Source organism: Boleophthalmus pectinirostris, unplaced genomic scaffold (assembly GCF_026225935.1).
Source record: "Boleophthalmus pectinirostris isolate CB_2022bp ecotype Guang Dong unplaced genomic scaffold, ASM2622593v1 HiC_scaffold_23, whole genome shotgun sequence".
NCBI lineage: Eukaryota > Metazoa > Chordata > Actinopteri > Gobiiformes > Gobiidae > Boleophthalmus > Boleophthalmus pectinirostris.
Genome location: NW_026571207.1, coordinates 24,565,004 through 24,591,507, shown reverse-complemented (window position 1 = coordinate 24,591,507; position 26,504 = coordinate 24,565,004). Strand labels below are relative to the sequence as shown.

Below are 26,504 nucleotides of genomic sequence, written 5' to 3'. Positions count from 1 at the left end.
CTTGGTTATCGCAACAAAACTTACTGGTCAGATCTATCTAGAAGCAAGCCTGCACATAAGAATTCATGTTTTTCAAGGTATTTTTGACCTAAAACACCTGTAATTGAATATAGGCAGCTAAGTTTAATGCCATACTGTGTAACATTCCATGCAAAGAAATAACATATCTCCATGGAGACAAGCACGTAGTTGGCCCTCAGTCTTCGACGTTACATGGTGCACCTTTAAAAGAGCCGAAGTTTGTATATTTTTGATCATTTAAATTTTTCTTTTTTCCATAAATCTACATTTTTTAGCCATTTACACACAACAATTTACAGCATAGTGTACACATACATTATATTGCAGTCACATGAGGCTGGCTTCAATTACAGCTCATGACACTTGAATATTTCCCTTAAGGCTGTAGTGACGCTTATATCCGGAAGCATAAGCTAGTGATGTGTGAATGAGCATTTGGTCATGTCATGGTTTTATTTTTATCAGTCTCAGCTCTGTTGCATTGAGTCAATGCAGCATCTTCTGTGCAGCCATCATACGCCCACACTCCGTTAAGTTTATCGTCAGATGAAGTCTCTTTCGTCATTTGTATCCCTCTGGCTCATATCGACTTGGGTTGTAATTAAAATGTGATCAAAATCAGTGGCTATAGCACCTCCAGAATTTTAAGGTCTCCATTTTGCACGCTGTTAAACTTGACTTTCTCCTCCATCCTCTATCTCCCAGTGCTTTTTAATCTCTTCTATGTCTCCCATTTCTGTTATTTTTTATTTTTATTTTTTTCCCCTTTCCCTTTTCCCCATACAACTCTGTTTATATGTGCATGCAGAGATATTATGGATGGGTGAACAGAACTGATGGATGGTGTGAATGCAAGCGTTGATGGATTGAAGTGGCCTTTTCATGAACATGATTTTGGGCCCAATGAGGAAACACAAGTGCAGCATACACAACCCCACATCTCCTTTCAGTCAATATTTCATCTTCTCTGCGTTTGTGTCAATATTTGGGTCTTTATCCATCTGCGGTCTCACGTGAGCAGGGCGTGAAATGTAACAAGACGGGTTTGTTTTGCTCCACTCTCTTGACTGTTGACAAGTCATTGATTGTGGCACCATTAGTGTTGTAATTATATGATCCTGATGAGAGTTGGAGCTCAGAAAGTAGCAAGTAGTAGTAGTAGGACTGATTGATTTTTAGTACCGCTTTTTTATTGATTTTATTATTTATATCTATTGATTCTATTAGTTTCTTTTGTCTGGAACATAATTCTACTGACTTTTTAGAGTTAAATAGAAGCTGCCTTGTTAATAAAATGTGCTATACAAATCAAGTTGGACTGGATTGGATTTTGAGGAAATATTTTATTTTGATTTTGACTGTGATTATTCTTGAAGGTCTATAGTATGTATGTAATATGTTATGAATGCTATTAAAAGAGATGACAATGATTTATCTTAACCATTTTAGGATTCAGACACATGAAGATCATTTCATAGTGGAAGTTCAGTGTACATCTTATGGTCAAATCACTACGCAAACTCAATTTCTTTGGACAGTCTGGAAGGGAGATCCAGGGTTCAGGTTTTTGTGGTTTTGATTGATAGCAAAAGTAGATTTTTTTTTAGCTCTTCACTTTCTTTTCCAATAGGGGGTGAACAAAATTATAAGCTACTGCAGTAAAATACATGGTTTATGTATTTTCTTTTTTTTACTGCAGCAATCTAGTTCAGGTACAGTGACCTCATAATTTCAAGTAACCAACATAAGAAGCTTTTTATTACAGATAGCATAAAACATAATCCATTCTCGCTCAGTTCTCACTTTTGTCTCCCAGATTTGCTGCAAATAGTAGAAGAGAATATTTAAGCAGATTCTGGAGCAAGGCATGAAACCCAAATGATGAAGAAGGGAAAAAAAAGGCACGCAGTGAGAGGGAGGGGGGTAAAAGGAGGAGCAGTGCTGTGTGCCAGTTTGGAGCGTGAAAGAAGGGATGAGAGAGAAAGAGGGAAGCAGAGACGCGGGAGTGCTGTGCATGAATGTGTCAATGTGCGCGCTAGCCATTCGAGCACGTGACCTCACCAAAAGACACAACAACGACACTTCAGCATACGGAGCAGTTTCCACGACGACGGCAACAGCGCCAAAACATGGGGGCTGTGGTGGGGACGCTGACCATGCAGACCAAGCAGCGGAGGCCATCCAGGGGTGAGAGAGCGCTACTATACACACATAACACATTACAGAGGGGGTTTTAATATAAATACAGGCATTTTGGACATCATAGAGAGGCAATGCAAGTTCCAAGTAGCGATTCACTGCTAACAGGCTACAGGCAGAAATCAATATGTTATGATGTTTTTATGATGAGAGGAAGGGACCAACAGGTGCTACCTACTGGAAGTCTTAAAGTTTCACCTCAGATTGGCTGCAGATTTCTGTATTTTGACAGAGTACACCTACTACTCTGTTGTCTATGTCAGTCTATTGCAGAGATGAGACGCAGACTCGAATAAACACACATGTCGGAGGTGTTTGTCACTCTGCTCACACACACGGCTTTTCCATCTTGCTGTTACCTTGGAAGCGCGGTAGTCATAGCAACAAAGATATGTCAGATTTTTTTTTTTTTTGGAAGGGGTTTATTTGGGATGGGGGTGTGTGATGAGATTGGGGTATTCCTAAAAGCAATCAAGGCCAAAGCAATAGAGCTGGTACTATGCAGGTGGGAAGTGCAGGGATGAGATCCTTGAGAGACCTGTTGCAAGTAGTTCTATATTTGCATCAACATAAGTGGACACAATGGAAAATAAAAATTAAGAACAGTCTATACTAATGCATTTGTTAATTTTGGACCCATTCGGAAAGCTACTGTAAGGCTTTTATTCAGACAAGGTATTTCATTATGCAAATATATTATATAAGAAGATATTATCATAGACACCATGCATTTTTGATAAAGGAAAGGAAAAATCCAAAATTTTTAGGTTTTACTAGACAAATCCTTACAAAAAAGTTTATCAAAGGAGTTTATCAATACAAATTATACATTCTGTGGAGCTCAAATGCAATTTTGAAATTTATTGAGTTATTTAGTGAAATTGATACTTTCCTTCCTAACAGAGAAGCAAATTAGCTTATGTGTGCACCTTGGAAATTCAAAAGTGTTGTTTATTTTTTCTTATAATAAAACAGCATTTAGTATTAGCATCTGTTAGCTGATCACTGAAAATATATTATCTCAGCTTCACTTTGATTTCAGTTGCCTCCATTGCAGAATGTGTAAGATGCTGATGACACAGGATTTTATATATAATCTTTTCCTAGCAATAGAAAGTAAAGTTACTTTTGCAGTATTACAGACAGTCAAAGATGCATTTGTGTTTTATGTTGTCCAAATAATGTGGCAAATGTGACTTCTAAAGCTAAAACACCTTCTATCAAGTCATTTAAATGCATTTGCACCCAATTACATTGTTACTGCACAATTGGTCCAAGCAGTACATTTTCCAAGTCACTGCTTTCGACTGGTTTTATCTTTGGAGTTTGCCCCCATTCCCACTACAATCGCAAACAAACAATCTTTTCCCCCAGGCTGTTACACAGCAAGCACAATTTTGTTGCTATTTTGAATAATGAGGATGTTGAACTACCACTGTGTGAAATGTGTGAAATCTGGCTTGTTTTCAAATGAAAACATCCTCCCAAAACACGACACAATGCATGAAAGAGAGGACATTGCTGTTATAGCTTAGATGCATTTCAGCCTTTATCAAGTCAACTTTATTTATAGAGCACATTTAAAACAGCACAAAGATAACCAATGTTCTACAATAATATTACAACAGTGGTATAGATATTAGCAGTGATGGGAAGAATACTTTGAAAATGTATTTAGTTACAAAATACTGAATACCTGATTTAAGATGTATGTTGTAATGTATTCTGATACATGGTCCAATCAGCAGACTACTTTCTGGAACGTAGGATTATTTTCAGAGGGACCAAAACGTTGTACTAATAAAACCAAGAGTGAAACAGTGTTCTTCTTGAAAACATTTTCAGCTAAGTGCCTTTCCTCCAACGCACCTGCCACCCAGTCAGGTGCCCAGAGTCCAAACAGAAGTGAGTGCAGTTTGAGTTGAACCCAACACATCAAATACCTTAATGCATTCCTCTGATTTTAGAAAAGTAACTGTATTCTGTAATACACACAGATGAAAAAGTAACTGTACCAGTAGGTAGTTACTCAAAATTATTATTCTGTATATGCATTCTCTATACATGGGAAACTGTGAAATAGCAATAGCAAATTAAAAGAGAGTGAAAACAGTCTGCTTCTTTCATTGTTGTATTATAACTTATTTACATGGGCCATAGCAAAGAGAACGCGTGATGATAAAAATACTAGGCATGGAGTGAGTTATGGTGTTTTAGGGGTGAATCATTACTTAAATCTTATTGGTTGTTGTAAATGAGAATTGGTTTTATACTGTCTGGAAGTAGTTTCATAAGTTTCAGTTTTGTTTTTGACACTAAAAAGACACTCCCTCGTCACAGCGAAATCACATTGCAATCAGCATGTGCTCCACTGACGAAATTACTGCACATCGCATCAGGTTTATAACGCTGTAGTGTATTATTTTGGATCCTACTCTTGCATATTTATGGAGAATTGTGTGGAAGCATGACGTAGGCTTGTGGGCAGAACATTGGACAAATCTTACAGTTAAGTGGATGGTTCAAATAGGAGCCAGGAGAGATCGCTATATTACTCAAACATGCATGGAATACTTTTGATGAGGAATCGCGTGGTAGAAAATCTAATTTGAATAATACCTCCTTTTTATATAAATAACTACATTTTAGAACTATTTATTTGTGATGTTAGACAGATGAAGATCCGATCAGTTTTGAGAGATGATATCACACCCCCTTCCAGTCTACTAACTGTTGTACAGGGCATGTATTTTGATAACTACAGCCCTCTGTTCTTTTTATTCTGACTTAGACTTACACAAACTTTATTTATCTGTAAGGGAAATAATTTGGACACAGTAACTCACACATCACAATATATTATAATAACAAGGAGGAAAAATACCTCCGCAGGGTGGCTGGGTGCTCCCTTAGAGATAGGGTGAGGAGCGCAGTCACACGGGAGGAGCTCGGAGTAGAGCCGCTGCTCCTCCACGTTGAGAGGAGCCAGTTGAGGTGGCTTGGGCATCTGTTCCGGATGCCTCCTGGGCGCCTCACTCGGGAGGTGTTCCGGGCATGTCCCACCGGGAGGAGGCCCCGGGGAAGACCCAGGACACGCTGGAGGGACTATGTCTCTCGGCTGGCCTGGGAACGCCTTGGCGTTCCCCTGGAGGAGCTGGAGGATGTGTCTGGGGTGAAGGAAGTCTGGGAGTCCCTGCTTAGGCTGCTTCCCCCGTGATCTGGCCCCGGATAAGCGGACGAAAATGGATGGATGGATGGAAAAATATAAAAGGTATTCTAAATAAGTAGCAAAAATATCAAGAGACTGGTGTCAAATAAGGATTAATTATATAAATATATATGTACACATAAAACTAAAATACAATAAAAATAAGTAATACAAATATCTCAGTTATATACAAGAGTCTCATCAATATACAATAAATCTCAGCAATATGCAAGATTTCAGGAGCTGCTGTAACCTGCTGTCACTCTTTCAGGCGCTCAGGACAGAATGACATATTTTTCTATTCGCTGTTGGCTCTGTCCAGGATTATTGCGACAGAGTTGGTATGTGAGCAGTCTTCTATTTAGTGTTGTAACTTGTTATCCAGGAGCACGCCACTGACAGTGCAGAGGGAGGGAGCAGCTTGTATACTGTGAGATTAGATTGGTGCATGGTGATGGATATGAAGCCAGTTGCAGAATAAGTAAATGCCTTCGTGTGTTTGCATCTAGTAGGGACGTGATTATTTGCATGGCTGCTGCTTTCATCTGTCGTGTTCCATCAGCTTCACTTCATTTGTTAGCTGTCAAGTTGTTTCCTTTCTTTTGCCAAGTGCACACTCACTACCTACTTTTGTTGTTTGAGCCAGACAAAAGCCATACTGTTATGTTTGAATGGCTCACCTGTTTACGAAATTAAAATGTTGGCTGGCTTCCTTTCTCCTCTCAGAAAAACAGTAAAAGTGTACTCAGTTTAGCAATCTTCATTTGGCAAGACCTTGGTGTGTCCTAGAATTGGCAAAACAGTGAGTTTATAGAATCATTTTGTAAATTGCACTCAATCTATATGTGCATCACAGATATGACCTGTAACTTGACTTGGTTTGCATCACCTGCTTGTGTCCTTGGTGATAGATGAGAAGTGTAATGTCATACAGTGAAACATTCCAGTCAAAGAAATAACATGATGAATAATAAAGACAAGCAAGTGATTGGTCTTCCACCAGTAAAGTTACACAGCATAGTGCACCATTAAATATTTTTTTAAGACTTTTGAGTTTGTATTATTGTTTGGCTCTAGTGGCTCTGACGGAAAACAATGCTTTGTCGTTTGGAATATTAATGTTACTTCAATGTAACTGTGATTAATGATTAACAATGGCCTTAAAGAGCCCATATTACGTTATTTTCTTATCTATGTTATAATTTTGTTTCCTTCATCAAAAACTAACAAAAACACGTTTTGTTTCATTCACACATGTTTAACACACAGACCCTGAATATTTAGGCTGAATTTTTCTCTGAAATGGAAAACACTCCCACTGTCCCACCGTGTAATGTCATGTGGTAATGCAGGAAACTTTGAAGGTGTAGGCAAACTTATACTAAAAGGGTTATTCAAACCATTAATGTGTGAAGGAAACAAAACACAACTCAAGATATGTTTTTGGCTAACATGGCTTAAAGCTCACAAGAATACATTCTGTGTTATGTAGGTCCTTTAAAGATGCTATGAAAGACATGTATTCTCTGATTTCAGCAATCTCACGGCTCTATTCTATGAGACCAGTGTATATAACCCTGTGTAGTTCCAAGTTACCAAGATGAGAAGCTCTTTATTCCCAGGCGTAATACAAGATCCATTATTAAACCCACTCTCGTACAGGCATCTCACATTGTATTCCACATCCGCTGTAGTGGCATCTTCAAGAACTCCCCACCTTCTATCTCTGCTCCTTTGTTATTTAGTTTGGTTTCCCTATAGTGTGCCTTCTCCCATGCCCCCCTGCAGCACTATTGTCTCAGTCATCTCCAACTTCAGACTGTCACCTTTCTTTCATCCCCCTCTCCCCCCTCTTTCCTCATCCCTCCACTATCTTCTTCCTCTTTCTTCTTTGTCTATCCTTCCCAAAGGCACAAAGCTTCCTGGTACCTTTTTATTTCTCTCTCTTTCTCCATCGCCCACGCTCCCCATTAGCCCTGGTGTGAGTGCTTATTAAGTCATCTCATCATTCTTATGGGGCTCCCGTAGTTTGTATTCTGTGCACATTTGTGGGTTTCTGCTCATTTCCAGTCTAGCCATGCCGTTGCACTACAATCAATATTGACATAAGCTTACAAAATGGGTTTATTTGTGGCTTTTGAAGTATTAGAAACGCATAAGCAATTGATAAAGTGGCATGAAGTTATGTCTCTTGTTACGTTTGTGAGGGGCCTTTAGGCGTTTCATGGTTATTCACTAAACATTGTTGAGCAGACAATGTGGAAGTATATTGACTGCTCATTGTTTTACACGCGAATGCTGGGTTGTTTCTGTTAATCACGACTCTGTAAATAATATTGTTTGTCTTAAGGGCTGGATGCAGATCGCTTTGTGTGTTTTCAACCAAGAGAGAATTATTGGACTTGACCCTTAAGGCAATGCTTCAGTTGGTTACACTGACTTGGACAAGAAAACAATGCTCTGAAGCAAAATGTAATTGTCTATATTCTTTGACGTGGTGTAAATATGATCTATTTTAAGGCTTTATTGTACATTTTTATTTAATCACCTTCTTTTCTTCATTCAATTCTTCATTCTGTTGTACAAGTACATCACCATAACTTCAGATGGCAATGTAGGTACCCTGACTTAAACCAGGGCCAAAGTTAAGAATCTACCTTGAGCAAGATTACTTCTGGAGGTGTTTACCAGTATCGGTACTGTCAGTATCCTTATGAAAAGTTTGTAATTAGTTCTATCTTTACTGTAAATTGACTGAAATTATGTTAAAGTGCCCAAATTATATTTTTTTCTGATCTTTGTTATGTTGTTTCCTCATCACAAACATACATGAAGTTGTGTGTTTTGTTTCATTCATGTTTAACACACAAATGCTGCATATGCTTTTCTCTCAAACAGAAAACACTCTGCTCCAACTTTAGAAAAATTTGGATAATTTCAGACCTGGAATTATCTGTCTCTTCTGAACAAATGGTAAAAGGTAGAAATGAAAAGGTAAAATGAAAACTACTGCTTCATGACATTAAAGGGTGTAGAGCATTTTCATCTTTGGAGATATAGACAGACTAATAATAAAGAATTACTCAAACATGTGTGACTGAAACAGAACACAACTCCAGGTATGCTTTTAATGAGGTAACAACATTATAACATGGGTAATGTTAAGGAATCACTGGTCGGACCCAAATATGCAGAGGGGGAAAAAAAAAGTATTTCACAAAAATAGTCTTGGCAGGGGGATAGATTCCAGGGGAGGCAGGACAGGTCCGGGTTGGCTGCAGATGGGAGGCCTTCCTGGTCTCCTTCCAGATCTTACAACACCTCTGCATATGGGCTTGGATGGAGGGTACAGCAACTTCAACCTCATCCATGGACAGGAGAGGAGGTTGGTAGCCAATGGAGCACTGAAAAGGGGAGAGACCAGTAGCAGAGGAGGTTAACGAGTTATGTGCGTACTCAACCCAAGGTAAGTGTGAACTCCAGGATGTGGGGTTGTGACTGGCCACGCAGCGAAGTGCAGATTCCAAGTATTGATTGGCCCTTTCAGTCTGACCGTTAGTCTGTGGATGGAAACCGGAGGAGAGGCTGACAGTGGTACCCAGAGATTGACAAAAAGCCTTCCAAACCTGGGAGATGAATTGGGGACCCCGGTCAGACACAATGTCAGTCGGGATGCTGTGCAGATGGAATACATGTTGTACCATGAGGTCGGCAGTCTCACGAGCTGAGGGCAATTTGGGGAGGGCCAAAAAAAATGAGCTGCTTTAGAAAATCTGTCAACTATGGTCAAGATGACAGATTGACCATTAGAGAGGGGTAGTCCGGTTAAAAAAATCCACTGCGATATGTGACCAGGGACGATTGGCAATAGGTAGAGGCCTGAGGTGACCAGAAGGGGGTGTGTGAGATGATTTATTCTGAGAACATATGGCGCAAGCAGACACAAAACTTCGAGTGTCAGAATCCATAGTAGGCCACCAAAAATGACACCTGAGGCTAGACAAGGTGCGTTGTACCCCAGGATGACAGGCAAAAAAGGAGTTATGGGACCACTGAAAGACCTCACTGCGTACAGTGGAAGTTACATAGAGTCTGTTGAGTGGTACACCTCCTGAATCGGGCTCTGCCTCCTGCACCTTTTTCACGTTTGCTTCTACCTGCCAACAGAGAGCTCCAAGAACACAATTAACAGGAACAATGGTCTCGGGATCAGACTGCTCAGAAGGGTCAAACTGGCGAGAGAGTGCATCGGGTTTTATATTCTTGGAACCAGGGCGGTACGTAATGGAGAACTTGAACCTCCCAAAAACCAAAGCCCACCTAGCTTGGCGTGAGTTTAGCCTCGTAGCAGACTGGATGTAGGCCAAATTCTTGTGATCTGTCCATACAATGAAGGGCTGCTCTGCTCCTTCCAGCCAATGTCTCCACTCTTCTAGTGCAAGTTTGATGGCCAAGAGTTCCCCTGTTGCCGACATCATAGTTACGTTCAGCAGGATCTAGCCGCGTGGAAAAGAAAGCACAGGGGTGGAGTCGAAAATCTGAGTCAGAGCGCTAGGAGAAAACAGCTCCGACTCCCACATCTGAGGCATCAACCTCAACAATAAACTGCTTTGATGGGTCAGGATGAATCAGGACGGGAGCTGTAGTGAATAGCCTCTTAAGCTTATTAAGCTCCGGAGTCCATTGGAATGGGAGTTTTGTGGAAGTTAGATGGGTGAGAGGAAGTGCAACCTTGCTGTAATCTCGAATTAATCTCCTGTAAAAGTTGGCAAAGCCGAGAAACTTTTGTAGTTTGCGATTACAGGGAGTGGGCCACTCCGAGACAGCCTCGATCTTCATTGGGTCAGCCTTAACTTGTCCACCTTCAATTACAAAACCCAGAAATGAGACAGAACTAGCATGGAACTCACATTTCTCACTCTTCACAAATAGTTTATTCTCAAGAAGCCTTTGTAGGACTTGGCGGACATGTTGGCGATGTTCCAAAGGGTCTCTGGAAAAAATTAGAATCCAGGTCGTCCAGGTAGACGAAAACAAAGCGGTTAAGAAAGTCCCGAAGGACATAGTTTACCAGAGCTTGAAACACGGCTGGAGCATTAGTGAGACCAAATGGCATGACACAGTGTTCAAAATGCCCCAGAGGTGTGTTGAAGGCTGTCTTCCATTCATCTCCTTCTCTGATGCGGACAAGATGGTATGCATTGCGCAAATCCAATTTGGTGAAAATGGTGGCACCCTGCAAAGGTTCAAAGGCAGACGAGATAAGGGGCAAGGGATACTTGTTTTTTTACAGTAATATTGTTCAAACCTCTAGTCAATGCATGGTCGTAAAGTCTGGTCCTTCTTGGCAGCAAAGAAGAAACCAGCCCCCACCGGAGATGAAGATGGACGGATAATGCCTGCAGCTAGAGAGTCTCTGATGTAAGTCTCCATGGCCTCTTTCAGGTTGGGACAGGTTGTACAGGGGAGCAGGTGGAAGATGAGCTCCGGGAAGAAGGTCTATGGCACAGTCATAGGGCCTGTGTGGTGGTAAAGATAGCGCCTCCTTACTGAAGGCCTCACCTAGGTCATGGTATTCTGATGGAACTGAGGTTAAATCCGGAGTAGACACAGGTTGCTTGGAGTTAATCTTTTCTGATGGAGGGAGAGCAGACTGCAAACAAGACTGGTGACAAAATAAGCTCCAGCTGACAATCTTATTGAGAGACCAGTCAATCACAGGATTATGAATCTTGAACCAAGAGTAGCCCAACACTAATAGAGTCAGGGGAGCAGAGAAAACAAAGAAACGTGTCTCTTCGTGATTGTTGCCAGACAAGAATTAAGTGGAGAGGAACAGTGTGGTGAGTAATTTTAGCTAGAACAGTTTCATTCAAAGCACTGACCTGGATTGGCTCTGGAAGAGGCTCAGTGGAGATCCCCACCTGCAATATCAAATTAGAGTCTGCCCCCCATGAAGTTCTGCCCCAGAGTCCAGTAGTGCTTGAAGGGGGAAGTGACTGGTTATTATGACACAAGGTTGCAGGTAACAGGAGTCTGGGTTGGTCAGTGGGGATTTTAGAAACCTCGCCCATCAGTACCCCCATTACTCATGAGCGGGCTCTTTTGGACAGACAGGACAATGAATGAGAAAATGGCCACCTTGACCGCAGTACAAGCACTCACCAGCTCAGATTCTCCGTGACCGCTCCTGGACAGTCAACTTGGCCTGGCCAATTTGCATAGGAACCTCTGGGGATTGTGGAGCAGAGCAGGAAAATTACCAGTCAATTAGGGCTGGAGGTGAGGAGTGAGGCATGGAGGATGTAATTCGAGGTATTCCCTCTCGTTTTCGCTCGCGCAGCCTGTTGTCAATACGAATAGAGAAAGATTAATTCCTCCAGAGACACGGGATCATCACGGACTGATAGTTCATCCTTTAAAGTGTCACTTAATCCTCGCCAAAATACTCCCTTTAAGGCAGTTTCATTCCACCCCGATTCCTCAGCCAAGATCTGGAACTGAATGGAGTAGTCTGCCACACTCTTGTTTCCCTGGTGGAGATATAGAAGCCCCTTGGCAGCATTCGCCTCACAATCTGGGTGTGCAAAAACTCTTTTGATGTCCGCTAAAAATTCTGATACACCTCCCACCCAACATAGCCTCGGCTCAGTCAAGGGCTCTTCCATGGAACAACACCGTAATAAAGGCTACCTTAGAATGGTCAGTCGAAAATGTCAAAGGTTGGCAGGTGAAAACAGTCATACACTGCAAGAGAAAGCCCTTACTTTTACCCAGGTCCCCACTGTATGGCTCTGGATGAGGAACTGTAGTTTCACGGGGAGGGTGTACAGCGGAGGCAGAGGCACCGGCAGAGGCACCGGCAGAGGCACCGGCAGAGGCACCGGCAGAGGCACCGGCAGAGGCACCGGCAGAGGCACCGGCAGAGGCACCGGCAGAGGCACCGGCAGAGGCACGGCAGAGGCAGAAGTGGAATTACTGGGTTGAGAGATATGCTGGGCAGAGAGTTGATTAGAAAGGTGCTCCACCAACCTGGTCAAATTTGAGACTTGGAGTCCGATATTTAGATTTGATTCTCTCAGATCCTGTAGTAATTTGTGATGCTGGCCAAGGTAAATTTCCTTGGGTGGCAACGATCTTTTCCAGCTCGTTAGGGTCTGCTGGGTCCATTGTCTGGCCAGATTGTTCTGTTAAGGAATCACTGGTCGGATCCAAATATGCAGAGGGGAAAAAAAGTAATCATTTCACAAAAATAGTCTTGGCGGGGGGATAGATTCCAGGGGGAGGAGCCAGGACAGGTCCGGGTTGGCTGCAGATGGGAGGTCTGTGGAGATGGAGGCTGACCGGAGGCTTACAGAAACTGGTGGTAACGGGATGAGGCTGGCTTCAAATGAAGTGCTGGGGATAGGACAAAAGAAACGGGTAAGCATCAAAAAGTCTCTGGAATTCTCGAAAAAACATAAAAAGCCTGAGTAGTTCACCACTGGGATGACAGAACAATCTGGCACTGGAGAGCAGGTCAGCAGGTCTTTTATTGTAGGAGATGATTACTTGATGAAGAACAGGAGTGGAGCTCAGCAGGTGCACGATTGGTGCCCGCCCAGGAAATGACAATCAAGGTAAGTAGATACAGAGAGAGGGAGCAGGGAAAAGAGAGGTAGGAGGAGCAGGGAGAAACCCAACAGGTAAAAGCTCAGAAGAGTAAATTTTATGCAATATAAGATCTTCTAAATTGTCATCAAGCAAACAAACATAAACAAAGGCTTTATTTATATATTGTGGTGCTCATTGCAACTCTTCAGAATCAAATTTATTTGTCATTCCAGTATAAAAAAAATACACAGAAACGAAACAATGCACTCAGGTCCAGGTCAACAGCAGCACAGATAACAATAAGAACAAATAGTTATAATAAGAATAAATAGTTATAACAAGAATAAAATAGTTAAAAATATTGTATATCAACCCGCCCCCATTTTCTAAAGTGCGTTCCAAGTCAGTGCTGTTTTGTAGTGTTTTTTCTGACAGAATTAATCTGTCTCACGGCATCAGGATAAAAACTGTTCCTTAGTCTCGTGGTCCTGGCCTGTAGGTGGCGCAATCTTCTGCCTGATGGGAGAGCTGTAAAAAGTTCATGTGCTGGATGGGTGGAGTCTTCCATGATGCTGTGGGCTTTTGTCCTGCACCTGCTGATGTAAATATCTTCAATGCAGGGCAGGCTACAGCCGCAGACGCGCTCCGCAGCTCTAACTATCCTCTGCAGAGCTTTCCTCTCTGCCTTGGTGCTGCTGCTGAACCACACAGTCATGTTGGTGGTGAGGACGCTCTCCACCACACACCTGTAAAAGGCTTTCAGGACAGAGGGGCCCACACCTGCTTTTTTTAGGCGCCTAAGAAAGTATAGGCGCGGTGTCCCTTTTTCACAATGCAACTGGTGTTATTAGACCAGCTGAGACTATTCATGATTTGGACTCCCAGATATTTAAGACAGGAAACAATCTCCACCGCATCTCCATTGATGTACAGAGGAGAGGGGGCATTAGGTTTCCTGCGGAAATCAACAATCATCTCCTTTGTTTTCTTTATATTGATGCACAGATTGTTGGTTTTGCACCAAGCCTCCAGCTGACAGACCTCCCTCCTGTAATTGGACTCATCGTTGTTCATGATGAGCCCCACCACTGCTGTGTCATCAGCAAACTTCACTATATGATTGAAAGAATAGTGAGCGACACAGTCGTAAGTGAGCAGTGTATACAGAAGGGGGCTTAAAACACAACCCTGGGGTGAGCCAGTGCTGATGCAGATGGAGGAAGATGTGATGTTGTGGATCTTTACAGCTTGTGACCTGTTGGTGAGGAAATCCAAAATCCAGTTGCACAGTGTCCTACTTAAGCCCAGGAGAATGAGTTTGTCTACCAGTGTCTGTGGGATTATGGTGTTAAAAGCAGAACTGAAATCCAAAAAAAGGAGTCTAACATAAGAATCCTTTTTTTCAAGATGAGTTAGAGCTATGTGAACCAGTCCAGATATAGCATCAGCTGTAGAACGATTTTCACGATTGCCTATGTAAACTGATGCCATGCAGGGCAGACCTGGTATATTTTGAAAGCTCCTTCTTTCCAAAGACTATGAGTGTCACCCTCTCCATTACCACTAGTAGAGAGGCAGATTAGGCTAATTCAGATTATGCAAATGGCACATACTCCTTGGCGGGGATTACTGGGCACGTTTTGAGCTCTAACAAGAGGAGTGGAGTCAGGAGTTTGGCAGGGAGGCAGAGATAAGGTAGAGAGAAGAATATTCAGTGGAAAAGGAAGAAAGTAAATGCCAGGGCCAGCAGCAGCTACACGGACAGCGCTTGGAGAGCTAAATCTTGTTATGTCAGAGCAGTGCTGGTGGATTGATGTAACTTTGTGGCCAGTGACAGGCACATTTAAGCTTGAAAAGCCCAAGAAGAAAATTGTCCACTATTCAGCTGAGAATAGCTCACATCTTTGGATTTTGCTTTCTGGGTTGGGATTGTGAAAAATGAACAAAACCTGCTTAGTCTGTACAATTGCCTGCATGAATCATGCAAGTATTAGGATCCCACCTGTTATCTGCAAAGTTAGAAAGCAGGTGACTTTGCTGAAGTTAAATAACACTTTTATTTGGAGGTCATTTCAGGGCTGTTCTCATCTTTTCAAACTCACAGTAAAAAAGTACAAGCATTTTCAGGCGAGAACAATTTAGAAAGACCTTGGAATGTCCTAGAAGCTATTAGGCAAATGAATTCACTTGATTTATAGGAATGATCTGGCAGCTCCAATTGTACTAAAATGTGTTAGTTATTTCTCTGACAGTGGCCTATATAATGATTATATGGCTTCTGCCTAAAGTCTGATGTGCCAGTCAAGTAATGAATAGACACGTATAGTTGCTGTATATAAAGACAGAACATTAAACCGTAAATCTTTCAGACTGCTAGTTACCTAAAAATGTTGAGCCCTTCTTGTGTGCTGATTTAGATCTAATAAATTCAGTTCTGAAGTCCTTTTGCGTCATTCAAATCTCAAAATTCTGACACTTATTTAATGTGATGATGATTCAAAGTAGTTTGATTGTAAATCACTGAGTCATCTGTACTTTCGCTATTTCACCAAGCCAAATTCACTGAACTTTGCTCTTTGCAGTGCTATTTTCCCACTCACTCACGTAGCACTGAGAACACAACTTTTTAGAATCTAGTCAGTGGTTCCAAAATGTGAAAGTGACAGGCATTTCATCATAATTATTGCTGAACATTAAATTTAATTCTTAATTTAGTTGATTTCCCCTGATGACAGCACAGAAGGTGTCATTGTTTAGCTTTTAATCAAAATGCTGCTAATTATTGGCCACAGTAAGAGATAACTGAGGGCTGATTACTGAATGAACACAAGTCTCACTTAATCACTGCCTACAAAGGATATGCGTGATCACACTAGTGTGTATCTTTAACATGTCTAGCATGCCAAATTAAATGTTGCTCTCACCACTAAGAGCAATTTTACTCAGCATGACCGTTTTAATTCCCAAGCAGTAAATAAAGCAGAGCTCCAATTGACAACTCTGTGTGAAGCCTCTTGATGCAGCAGAGCCCCCTGCTGGGCACAGGCGCAGGCCACACTTCAGCTGCGCGGTAATGATTAGTGCTTATGCTTTCACATTATAACAAGGCGCCTCCGGGGAGCAGCTGGACAGAGGAGAGTTCTGTGGTATGCAGGCTAACAGCTACTCTACACCAGAAGAGTGTGTTGGCCTATGCTTTCAGTGCACAGACAACTTAATGACATCTAAACAATTTATGTAAATACACTGTTAAACTTGGACACATGTTCTTGTTGTTATTTTATATTTGTTATTTTATTATATATATATATATATATATATATATATATATATACACACACACACACACACACACACACACACACACACACACACACATATATATATATATATATATATATATATATATATATATATATATATATATATATATATATATACACATATATATATAATATATACACACACACACACACACAAAGCACCTCCAACAAATCCATGGAGACAAGCAGGTGGTGGACTCACAATCATAAAAGTCACATTGAGCACCTTTAAATATGACAGATTAGTGTTTTATATGACTGATTTAAAATAAAGAATTGGTGGATAGACATCATTATTTGCTTAGAAGTTTAGTTTGTGCTGCCATCTGCTGGCTCTCTCCTGCTATAACAACTTCTGGAATCAATGTGGTTCACTTGAGGATGAGTGGTGTGTGGTCCTGTGTTTATTCATAGCTACAATAATGTCAAGTCATGCTGTATAAAAAGGCTGAGGCATGTTTTGAACTGAAGTCACTTTGTGTTAAATTAAGCTGCTTGTGTTGTTTGCGGATGACTGTGTGTCTTAATGGGACCGATTTATCAAGTGCAGACGTGCATGTGAGCGGGCACCTGCACATGCACAGCCAATACAAACATTTACGGCCACATGGTATATCATTGCTTCACTTTGGCTCAAGCCCTCGAGTTATAGTCTGTTCCCATACAAGGACACAATGATGCTACCAAAGAGAAGGTTGGCCCAGGGAAAAGGGGCAAAATGTTGGGACAGACAGGTGGTTAGTGGGACTGAACCAAGGTCGGAGAAGAGAGGTGGAAGCCCAGGAGGGAGCTGGTACAGAGGGGATAAAAAGACTGAGATGGAGAGGGCCAGGTAAGAGCACATCTAACTCAGCACAAAACAGGACATACAATTGAGCTGTACTGCTTTGGGCTTATTGTAGCAGAGTAAAAGATTTCATTTAAAAGTAGTCAACATGGATTTAGAAACAGAGGAGCACAGTGAAAATAGCCTTCATACCATAGCCATCATACTCTTGTGCTGTGGAGCTGTCAAAATGTTACACATGCTGGGAGTCATCACAGTGGATGGTGAGTTTTGATACTTGTACTGCAGTCTAAGAGATGTAATCGATAAGAATAGGGTTGTTTTAGTGCATGCAATAACTGTAACTTTAAAGGTGCACTGTGTAACTTTTTGGTTGGGCATAGTTCACCTGCTTGTTTCTATTCATATGTCATTGCGCTGGCTGGAATGTTCCACAGTATGACATTAAACTGCTCTACCTTACAATTTGTTAGATTACAGGTGGTTTTGTAGCTCAAGAAACACCTACATTTTGACAGTCTAACTATGACTGGGTTGCCTCTTCACAGATCTGGCCTGTAACTAGGTCTGTTTTGGTGTCCATGATGATGGCAATGTTTAATACCACTGTGAAACATTCCAAAGCAATAGCATTTCCATGGATAAAAGAATTTGACAGACCCAACAACAGAAGAATTACCCAATGCACCTTTAACATATTAGATTTTATTGCAGCCTCACAGTACCGACAATGTATACTGGGTATGCAACTTTAAATTATAAATATTTGCCTTATCTCATAGTTCCAATGACAGATTTTTAATAGCCTACAGTATGACATGCAAAAAAGTAAGTAGCTAAATAAGTGCAGAAGACAGCTGTTCTTCTTGTTGTAGTCATGCTTGGATTTAACTCTTTTAGTCATACATCTTATTGAGGAGCAGATGGAATAAACCACATAATAAGATTGAGCGATTCCTTTATCCTTCAACATTTGTTAAATTTTTTTTTTTCACTGAGCTAATTATGCATGCTATGTTGTATTGGGACGTGGTGTTTTGTGCCTTTGCTGTAATCACATAGCGTGACGGTGACTGTACTCTCAGGGTTATAGCTGCATAGTAGAATAGGTGGACTTGTTTGCGTTTATAATTCAAAGCTGTTTCATTTCATAAAATTTACAGTGTATTTGAATTGGTTCTGTCATGACTGATCAGGGGTGATGTAACAGCTGAGTTGGATGTACATCTTTATAAAGTCCCTGTACTTAATCTAAACCCTATGGTATGGTATTATGTAGTATTATGGTGATAATGCTGCTTTGTGCTCTCTGATGGGAAAAATAACTTTTAAACCTCACCACGTGCTTGAATCTCCCCTCCACCGCAATGTTACATGGTCAACGACAGAGCTCTCTGTGTCCTTTTGATTACAGTGAAGATTATCAAGCATCCAATTCATGCATAATGAAATAGATAACACATTTACTATGTACATTATTATATGACTTATTTTTGTTTTCAGATATTACTGAGAGTCCTACTACTATTACGACTAACATCACTACACTTTAATAATACAACTATTAATACTACACTATGCTGTTTGGCCTTAGGTACTTCTTGTATGGTTTTGAAGACTTCGTCATTTATGTTGTTTAGATACAACCTCCACTTGTGTATAGCAGAGATGTTACATTTAACATACAGATATTTGTAATCAACCTAGTCTTTTGTCAGGGCGGACAGCTGTTTCACCTTTTGTGCTTTTACTGAGTAATTTTCTGAAACAGCAAGTAAGTTATGGTGCACACACTTTATGAGTCTGTAATGGTCCTGGCCCTCATAAAGTGTTTCTATTTCACAGTGTTGGTCATCCTTGAGCTTCATGGCACCAATTAAACAGCTTTTCATCACTACTGCTGAAAGCTTTCACAGCGCAGCTATTCACTGAATAAGGATTTATTTTAGAAAACAGGGAAGTTATGGCTGCCCTTAACAACACTAGCACTGTGGGAAGTAAACATACTGTCACTGCATACAAAATACCATTACCTGCCAGTGTGATAGATATTATCTATCTCAGTGTACATTACAGCCATTTAATCTTTTTCATCCAGACACTCTTATATTAAAGGTGTTCTTTGTGACTTTTATGGTGGTAGGTCTGCTACCATTAAACAAATTTATGTGGTGGTGGGTCCATGTATGACATTAAACTGTGTAAACTGTCTATTAATAATTTCTCTAATTTACGGGTGTCTTAATTGCTCAAAAATCCCTTGAAAAACATGCATTCTTACTGAGTGGTTTAACTTCTCCACAGATATGACCTGTAACTTGTACTAATTGGCCTGGGAGCTCTGGTAGTGTCACCTATAGATATATAATATAATATAATATAATATAATGTCTATGACGTCACCTGCTTGTCTCCATGATAATTTATGCTACATTGTGGAACATTCCAATCATAGCAATAGCATCTCCATGGGTCCCAAGCGGGTCCCTCCATCAGAAAAAGTTACATAGTGGAGCTTTAAGTAGCATAATTACAGTAGTCAAGTCTAGACTGAAAGCGTATTGTTCACTGGTGATCTATTTATGGACATGCTGACTCAATCATTATCTAACTTTTGCATGGTCATATTTACCTATAGAAACAGCTGGTGGCACGTTTTACTTTTTATTTTTATATCTACTGTGTGTGTGTGTGTGTGTGTGCGCGCTTGTGTTTGTCCTATAGTGAACTGTGTGTCCTCAGTCTCCTCCCCCCCAGCAGGAGAGTAATGACTGTGTTAATGGTACGCCCTCAGAGACAAGGACTATAGAGCCGTTCCAGTGACCTCCACCTCTCCACACACCCATGGACCATACGCCTTTTTTCTTTATAACAAATTACTTCTTTGCAGTTGTGAACTTGAAGACTTGAAGACAGTTGTGTTGTAAAATGAAAAGTTAATATAGTTTTGTATTGTGTGTCCTTGCAGATAAAGCTGACGATGACCTGGAGATGACCACGGTGTGTCATCGGCCGGAGGGACTGGATCAACTTCAGGCTCAGACCAACTTCAGCAAGAGAGAGCTGCAGGTGCTGTACAGAGGCTTCAAGAACGTGAGTTTGATTATTAGATCAATATCCAGACACTGCATTTAACTATAAGACTAAATTATTGGATAGAATATGGATTCAAACTTAATAAATAAAATTCCTGCATTTGTAAATATCTCCTTCCTATCTGGGAAAAACACAAAGGAGACATTTTGCCATTGTGTCTCAGCTTGTTCCCAAACATTCTTAATTTCTTGGATGGTGCACTGTATAACTTTTTCTTGTAGAGGGTCCACCAACTGCTTGACTCCAAGGATTTCTTTGCCTGTAATTTTCCTTAGTAGGCATTAAACTTGTGCATGTATCTCTATATAGACAAGAGCCATTTTACTCATCAGATCTGTGAAGGGAAGACCCAAGTCATAGTAAGAATCCATGTCTTGTAATAGTAATGAGTAATAATAACAATTGAAAAAAAGAAAAATATGAATAAATGCAAGAAGACCTGGTTAAAACTATAATGGGACATTCCAGACAAAGCAATATCACCATGGTGACAAGTAGCAGGTGGCAAACCCTCCACCAGAAAGATTACATAGTGCACCTTTAGATAATAACATCTATTTAATATCTGCTTGGTATTATGTGTAGTGCTTTCCTCTTTCTGCAGGAGTGTCCCAGCGGCATAGTAAATGAAGACACATTCAAACAGATCTACTCGCAGTTCTTCCCACACGGAGGTAGTGTCTGTACAGTTTTCTTTTTTTCAGTGTTGTTTAAATCTGTATATTTTTACTTATTCTGTATATGATTTCCTTTCCTTTACAGATGCAAGTCAGTATGCTCACTACCTGTTTAATGCATTTGACACAGCACATTCTGGATCTATAATGTTTGAGGTTTGTCTTGTTATAACCACCTAAAAATTATTAAGCCTTGTTCTAGTCTCTTTGTCAGTGAACATTTCTTTGATTCTTTGCAGGACTTTGTAACAGCCCTCTCCATTCTGCTCAGAGGAACAATCACTGAGAAGCTACAGTGGACATTTAACCTTTATGACATAAATAGAGATGGTTACATTAACAAAGAGGTGAATCTCTTTGCATAATAGTATATTATCACCTCTTTTACACTTTAAACTAAATTGTGTGTCTGCTGTCTAAACAGGAAATGACAGACATTGTCAGGGCAATATATGACATGATGGGCAAATACACTTACCCTGTGCTCAAAACAGACACTCCCAAGCAGCATGTGGATGCCTTTTTTCAGGTATGAGACGAAAATAGTTTAGCAATGAGGCCACAGCAGTTTATTGTAGCTTACTTGTGTTACAAAACAGGCATGGTGTTTTGAGTGATCTCAAATGTGACTTGTATTTTTGTCTTCACATTTTTGCAGAAAATGGACAAAAACAGAGATGGTGTCGTCACACTAGATGAATTCATCTTATCATGTCAAGAGGTAGACCATTTTAGAATATTCTGGTGTAGATACCACATAGAGAAATAAGATACTGAAGCCTCATTTACTATTATCCAATAGTGTATGTGCAATTTGAAATCTTTGATAAGTCTATACTGCCCCCTTGTGGCTTAATGTCTAAGTGCAACTGAGTTAAGCCTACATACACATGGTAAAGTTCTTTTTTTGTTTTATATGCAGGATGAAAACATCATGCGCTCGCTGCAGCTTTTTGAAAATGTCATCTAGCTGACCAACAAAATCTGAAAAAGCAAAAAAACAAAGACAGAAGAGGAAAGGTCAAGAGGAGAAACATGGATTATAAACCCAAAGGAAGAATATATATGGGATTTGTGTCATTTGGGTGTGACAGTTTGTGAAGACTGCATGAAGACACGGGACCAGCCCCGGTTCAAACTCAGCCCTTTATTTCATACAGCCTCAATGTGACTACTCGCCTCCTTCAGTGTGCACTTCAATCCAATGTGTAAATACAAAATCTCAAATACAAAACTAAGGACCGTTCTTGTAAATTAAATAGAATTTAAAGTATTGGAAGCTTCTACTAAATATTAAAACATATTTAAAAATAGGTTAAAGCACAATAAACCATTTCTAAGGACATTTGTATCAATGTGACAAAAGTGAGCAATATGTTACGCATGCACAACCGCGTCTTGTACAGTCTTTGTGTGCCATGACAGATTTTGTGGCAGTTCTCATCTGGTTTAATGGACTCCAGCTGGCTTATGTCCAACTATTCCTGTGTGTTTAGTGGTGTCGATAAGTGTTACATTCGACTGTATATATTGTTAATGTTATTTGTGACATGAACATGCTGTGTATACTTTCATGTATGTCTGTGGCCTGGTCTTCTGTCTGTCTTTCTGTCATGTGGCTCTATCAACCCTGTTTTCCAAATTTCTTTGTGCATGAGTGTGTGGTGTCCTGACATTATTGTTTGCCTAAATCATTCAAGTACAAATCAAACCTTGAGAAAACACTTGTCATAAAATATTTTGTTCAATTATTGACTCAGAAGGACCAACTGTTCACTGTGAGGAGAGCAAGTCAAAAATTATGTGAAGACCTTTTCACTGGTTTTGAAGGAGAGGAAGCCATTTTTTCCTTAAGAGCCATTGATGCTTTCCTGATTGAATGAGACCTAAAAACAGATTTCGTAATATTTACTGTCATGCCCACTCACTGTGCTTTCAAAATATAACAGGTTGAGACACCTCAGACAAGAAGACAGACAGCTCAGAATGAAACCATACATGTATTGAAATATTGTATAAAATCATTATATTTATCAATAAACTTTTCAAGAAACAGAATGTATGTCTGGCGTTTTTCTATTGCTCCATGCCACATTATGTTCATTTGCCATTACTTTTATGCATCAAAGAGGACAAGCAAAAAGGTCACAGTTGTGTTTTATACTGTTATATACACACCTTTACAATGAAAGTACAAAAAGACATGTAAATTATGCCTCACAAACGAAGCATGATATTGTGCATATGAGAAATAAATAAACATGCATCAATGTCTATTACGAGGCCGTGTTTAAATTACTTTGCTGCTGACATTCGTTTTCATTATTTTTCTAGACTTTTTATCATTTAACTGGAGTTCACAGTGGGGAGCAGTTTGATTGCGACAGTGCTATAGGACAAAGGGAGTCAGAAATGCAATCTGAAAGGGTCTAAGTGGCAGACCATTTATCAGAAGTACTTCTCATCTGCAATTGCACAGAGACATTTGTTGGTAATAAAATAAAGTGTGGAAATCATTAAAAACACATTTTTGAACGTAACATTTTGTCTCGTTATTATCGGGGCTTCCATTTTCCCAAAACAACCCTACAAAACTAATCTGCCCAAGAGTAAACTACTGACATGAAAAGAAATATGTGTGGGATATTGCTTCTCGATCCTTCTAAGGGTCCATAGAGGCAGAAGAGTCTTCATTTTCTTCACAAGATATACACTGATAACAACGACAAGGTGGCACATATGAGAAGTGTGACAGGCTCCAGATAAAGGATTTTGTCCAAGATTAAACGCTTTCCTTAGGATTAGGGCGCATTTTAAGGTCCACATTCAAAGTCGGGAAGACGCAATCCTCGTAACTGTGCGTAAGAGTGCATAATCTTCCACAACATAAGTAATAAAATGAGTTTGGGACTCAGTGCATTTGCTTGAGGGTCTACTCCCTCTCCTCGGCCCACGGCTGAAGGTTCTGCAGCGCGTACAATGAGGAGTTGTGGGCGCACAGTGGATCGGACACCGCTGATTCGCCGAGGGACTTCTGGAGGGCGGACTGCTGCAGCTGGAGAATGAGACGATTGGCTTGTTGACGCTCCGCCTCGCGCTCTTCGGCTGTCTGTCTCCTGAACACGGCATAAAAGAAAATAAAAAATTAAACTTTTTCCTTGAAAAATAAGTTCATTAAAAAAAGAAAAGAAATAATTGCATGTTTTTAAAACGAACAGCATATTTTTTTCAAAATTTGCAAAGTGAAACTGCGCATATACATTTTAACCATAAACTCACAGACGTAACCCATTACTTACTGTAATTTAAATAAATCATTAATATATATGCCTATATATAATTCAATAATATGAAGCTCAATGTAATATGGGCCATTTTTTTTTTTTTACAAACTATTAGCATACTATATACCCTAACATTTTATCACTGATCATAACCCATTCATTTATTTTGCAGTAATAATAGTAGCCTATATTATTTGACTGACTAACTACTTTTATTTCAGTATTTGCATTTTGTTCCGAGTCATCTAGGGTCATGCCACCTTGAAATCACGTGACATATTCGGAAGCGTTTACGCGTAAAGTTATTCCGAATGAAACGCAGCTAATAATAAATGGCTAATAACATCTATACCTGGGTACTTTAGATGTGTGATGTTGTGAACAAACTCTAAAACTATGTGTATCAAGTCATATAACTCACCTCCACTTGGTCCTGCGGTTCTGAAACCAGGTCTTAACTTGTGCGTCAGTCATCTTGAGGCTCTTGGCCAGAGCGGCCCGCTCGGCACTAGCCAGATACTTTTGACGGTGGAAGCGCTTCTCCAGCTCGCAGATCTGTACACGTGAAAAAGATGTGCGTGGTTTTTTCCTTTTTGGAGGTGTTCGGTTCTGGTATGGATGTCCTATTCGCCTCGTGACGGCAAACGGCACCAGGGCAGCTGCAGGTAAAACACACACATCCATAGTTAATAACTGCCAAATGATTGCCAATAATAAATAATGTTTACTAAAGGTAATATGGGTCATAGAATAGGCCTGCAGATGTATCCAGAAATGTCAAAGATTCTAGCCTAGACCATGCATTTTGATTTCTCTGTCTGTCATAGGCAAAAGAATATTTTAGTTGTTTGAGATAATTAAGCCGTTTATTGGCGACTAATCAGTTATTTATTAATTTTTTACTTAAAATATGGCTACCCTATAATAATAATAATAATAATAATAATAATAATAAAACATGTTTCTCAACGTGTCTAAAATAATTATTAATTATTATTATTATATTATTATTAAGGTTCTATTTTTGCTGATTGCACTAGGCCCAAATGTTACACAATATTTCATTTAAGAAAGAAATAGTAGGCCATTGGCTACTACTATGTTGTTAATATCTTTTCTTTCAGTTCTTTCTTTTATAGTGTCTGTTTGTGCTTCTGTAATATTTATGAAAAATTAAAAGTCTTGTCAATAACCCTTAAAGCTATGAACACGTGCTGGTTGTTAATCGACGATTTCACTGAAATGTGAAATATCAATGACAGCAAAAGCCTGTCTTACCTGATATCCTGTCCTTTGCAAACCTGTTCCCAATCCATGGGAAACAGAGCCCTCCGAACCCGGGAACTGCGCTCTGCACGGGGGTTGGAGGTCCAGTAGCCGTTACGGGTCTATGTGCCGGAACCCGAATAACCCCTCTGCTCCCTAAACTCCTACTTTCTCCGTACGAGCCGGCGGCGTCCACTGGGGGCATAATGCCAGATAGGGAGATGGAGAGAGCAGTGTAAGAGGGCGCACTGGCTCCTGTTGGACTCCCCAAACTATAATACCCATCTCCGCTACTTGAGTCCGAACCGCTCTGTCGTCCGGCTGTGCGTGCGCTCTCTGGTTCTGTCCCTGCTCCCAGGATCTGATCTATACCGAAACTGATGGGCTCGTGCTGGGCCGGTTTGGGAGGAGGACTCGTTGCGCTCGGTGATTGCTCCATTTCCGTCTTTGTACTGCTTCAAAAGAAAAAAGATTGCTCTCTATATTTGCTTCACAGTGTGGTTAAACTGTTCCTTTAGTCAAAGCTGCTCGTGTCTCCATCGTTGTCTCTTCGCTCGTGTCCAGTTCTTGTCCGTGACGCACCAGCAGGCCTCTTGTAAAGACTCTCCTCTCTGCATGCTCTGCGCTCAAACTTTGATGGGCGTTCAGAGAGATGTGACGCTCTGTCCTCTCTCCACACGTCAAAACGCCCCCTCCATCTCTGCGCGCCTTCCATTGGCTGCCAGCACCGTGACTGATTGAAAGTTAATGGGAGTGGGCCCTCTATTTGGCACAATAACCAACATGTCCCATAACCACCGGCGCTAGACTGATAGACCTTCTAGATGTCAACAAATGGCTCTTCTCCGAGTCGCCGTTACGCGCAACATCTTTATCAATATAATGAAGAGTTACGAGCGATGACAACTTTATGGAAATGTGTCTCATCGGGAATCACTCAGATCAGTGCTTTTACATTTGTTCCATCTCCGTATAACTCCGTTTATGTTTCGAATATAAACATGAAATGTTCTAAAAACGATTTGAAGAGCAGGCTATGTTTTAGATGAA

At 40.5% G+C, this 26,504-nt stretch overlaps 2 protein-coding genes across 3 annotated transcripts in view; one reads left to right on the top strand and one right to left on the bottom strand.

Moving 5' to 3' along the window:
• The window catches only part of kcnip1a (Kv channel interacting protein 1 a), a 45,930-nt gene extending 23,075 nt beyond the window's left edge, over positions 1 to 22,855 (top strand). For both annotated transcript variants that reach the window (XM_055159534.1, XM_055159535.1), the window contains 7 exons: positions 20,100 to 20,224; positions 20,832 to 20,901; positions 20,990 to 21,060; positions 21,144 to 21,251; positions 21,329 to 21,433; positions 21,563 to 21,625; positions 21,827 to 22,855. In XM_055159534.1, coding sequence (XP_055015509.1) covers positions 20,123 to 20,224; positions 20,832 to 20,901; positions 20,990 to 21,060; positions 21,144 to 21,251; positions 21,329 to 21,433; positions 21,563 to 21,625; positions 21,827 to 21,874 — 567 coding nt within the window. In that variant the 5' untranslated portion in view covers positions 20,100 to 20,122 and the 3' untranslated portion in view covers positions 21,875 to 22,855. The remainder of the gene's footprint in view (positions 1 to 20,099; positions 20,225 to 20,831; positions 20,902 to 20,989; positions 21,061 to 21,143; positions 21,252 to 21,328; positions 21,434 to 21,562; positions 21,626 to 21,826) is intronic.
• A 361-nt stretch (positions 22,856 to 23,216) lies between these two features.
• LOC110162435 (T-cell leukemia homeobox protein 3-like) lies at positions 23,217 to 26,033 on the bottom strand. The gene is made up of 3 exons (XM_055159450.1): positions 25,467 to 26,033; positions 24,610 to 24,847; positions 23,217 to 24,020 (listed from the first exon to the last, which is right to left on the bottom strand). The coding sequence occupies exons 1-3, from the start codon at positions 25,891 to 25,893 to the stop codon at positions 23,837 to 23,839; spliced, it is 849 nt and encodes a 282-aa protein (XP_055015425.1). The 5' UTR covers positions 25,894 to 26,033; the 3' UTR covers positions 23,217 to 23,836.
• Between the last annotated feature and the right edge of the window lie 471 nt (positions 26,034 to 26,504).

Excerpts from the sequence above, each read along its gene's own strand:
- LOC110162435 (XM_055159450.1), bottom strand. The coding sequence starts at position 25,893 with ATGGAGCAATCACCGAGCGCAACGAGTCCTCCTCCCAAACCGGCCCAG. Across the intron at positions 24,848-25,466 it reads TGCAAAGGACAGGATATCAG|CTGCCCTGGTGCCGTTTGCC; the intron begins GTAAGACAGGCT and ends TTTTACCTGCAG. Across the intron at positions 24,021-24,609 it reads AACCGCAGGACCAAGTGGAG|GAGACAGACAGCCGAAGAGC; the intron begins GTGAGTTATATG and ends TGCCGTGTTCAG.